This window comes from Cynara cardunculus, unplaced genomic scaffold (assembly GCF_001531365.2).
Source record: "Cynara cardunculus var. scolymus isolate 2C unplaced genomic scaffold, CcrdV1 Un_Scaffold_6390, whole genome shotgun sequence".
NCBI classification, from domain to species: domain Eukaryota; kingdom Viridiplantae; phylum Streptophyta; class Magnoliopsida; order Asterales; family Asteraceae; genus Cynara; species Cynara cardunculus.
Window position 1 is genome coordinate 97 of NW_020202937.1, and position 1,542 is coordinate 1,638.

The following is a 1,542-nucleotide window of genomic DNA, read 5'->3' on the forward strand; positions in this document are numbered from 1 at the left end:
GAGGGAATAACATGGTGTTGAAATCCCCCATTACAACCCACGGGGAAGAACCAATGAGCACTTTAAATTTCCGCAGTCCCGACCATAAAGCACGACGGGCATTACATACATTAACCCCATAAACCAAAGAAACAAAAATATAATGTTGACTACCCCGAACAAGCACCTTACAATTTAAGTATTGACTATGAGCCTCTAAAACCATGACATCTAAAACTCGAGCATCCCAAGCAAGGATTATACGAGTACCATACTCACTCATAGTTTGATTAGAAACCCAATACCACTGACCAAAAGAGTTATAGCAAACACTTTCAAGAGAGTCCTTAGAAACATGTGATTCGACAATGGAACATAAACACACATCATTACAATGAATAAAATTCCGTACCTCTTTTTGTTTAGCCGGAGAATTAAGCCCCCGGATATTCCATGAAGCAAATTCCATGAACGTCAGTAAGATCATTGACCACCTCATCATGATTGTCCACCCGAGAAGTCTCTTCCCCTAAAGTCTCAAGAACACCAAACTGATTAGAATCAACATGGTTTATCACAACCCCTCGTCTCGGCAACCGAAATTTTTTGATCACAGAAGATATTAGTGGGGTAGGAGTAGACATAGCATGATGCGAAGACTTAGAAGAAGAAGATGAAGGCCCATAATTATTCTTACCTGATTCACCCAACGCATCCCTCCCCTCTGGCAAAGGAGGATCCATCAACTCAACATTATTAGAAACCATAGGCTCTTCTATTTCCCTTTCTTGACTTACAACATTCACTCCCAAAGACGCCTCAAGAGGGTGTGATTCCTTTCTTCCATTATCCGTTCTACCATTAGAATGATTGGCTTTACTTCCACCTTTAACCCGCCATTGTTTTTTCGCCACTCTAGTAAACCCATCATTATCTTTTCGGCCATCAATTTGTTTTCCTTTATTCAAACTAGCTGCTTTAACATACGACGAAAGTTTGTGTCCAACGATTTGACATTGGGAACATTGAATCGGTTCCCATAAGTATTCTACTTGAATTTGCACACTTTCGGCTTCTCCACCATTTATGTTTGGGATTTCAACATCGATTTTCCGTTTTAGATCAACCACAGCCCAAACCTCAACAAGAACTTTAGCAAAACCAAGGCGTCCCCAAGTTTTTTCACACATTGAAGCAGTGCAAGAATCCATTTGCTTAGGAATACCCAAGACACTTGCAATACGACTAACCCTCTCTTTATTGAAAGCAACTAAAGGAATGTTATGAAGTTTCACCCATAACGGACATGAAGAGTGTTCTGGTTTCTTTAACCCTTTGGAAGGATCCCAACGATGGACAAACAAAGGAACACCTCTAATCATCAACGGCCCAGCCTCAATCACTTGATCACATCCACCGACATCATTAAATTTAAAGAAAAAAAAATGCCATTCTCATTAAGCATCGCTTCCAAAAATCCAAATTTTCCCACGCCATTTTAACGAAATTTTTCACAAGCGGAAATGGGATACGAGGTCCCAAGAAATATCCATATAAAACTGA

At 40.1% G+C, this 1,542-nt stretch overlaps 1 protein-coding gene across 1 annotated transcript; it reads right to left on the bottom strand.

Moving 5' to 3' along the window:
• Positions 1–413: 413 nt before the first annotated feature.
• On the bottom strand, positions 414–1,361 carry LOC112504655. The gene has a single exon (XM_025108603.1). It carries the CDS (start codon positions 1,359–1,361, stop codon positions 414–416), a length of 948 nt encoding a protein of 315 aa, XP_024964371.1.
• Positions 1,362–1,542: the final 181 nt, after the last annotated feature.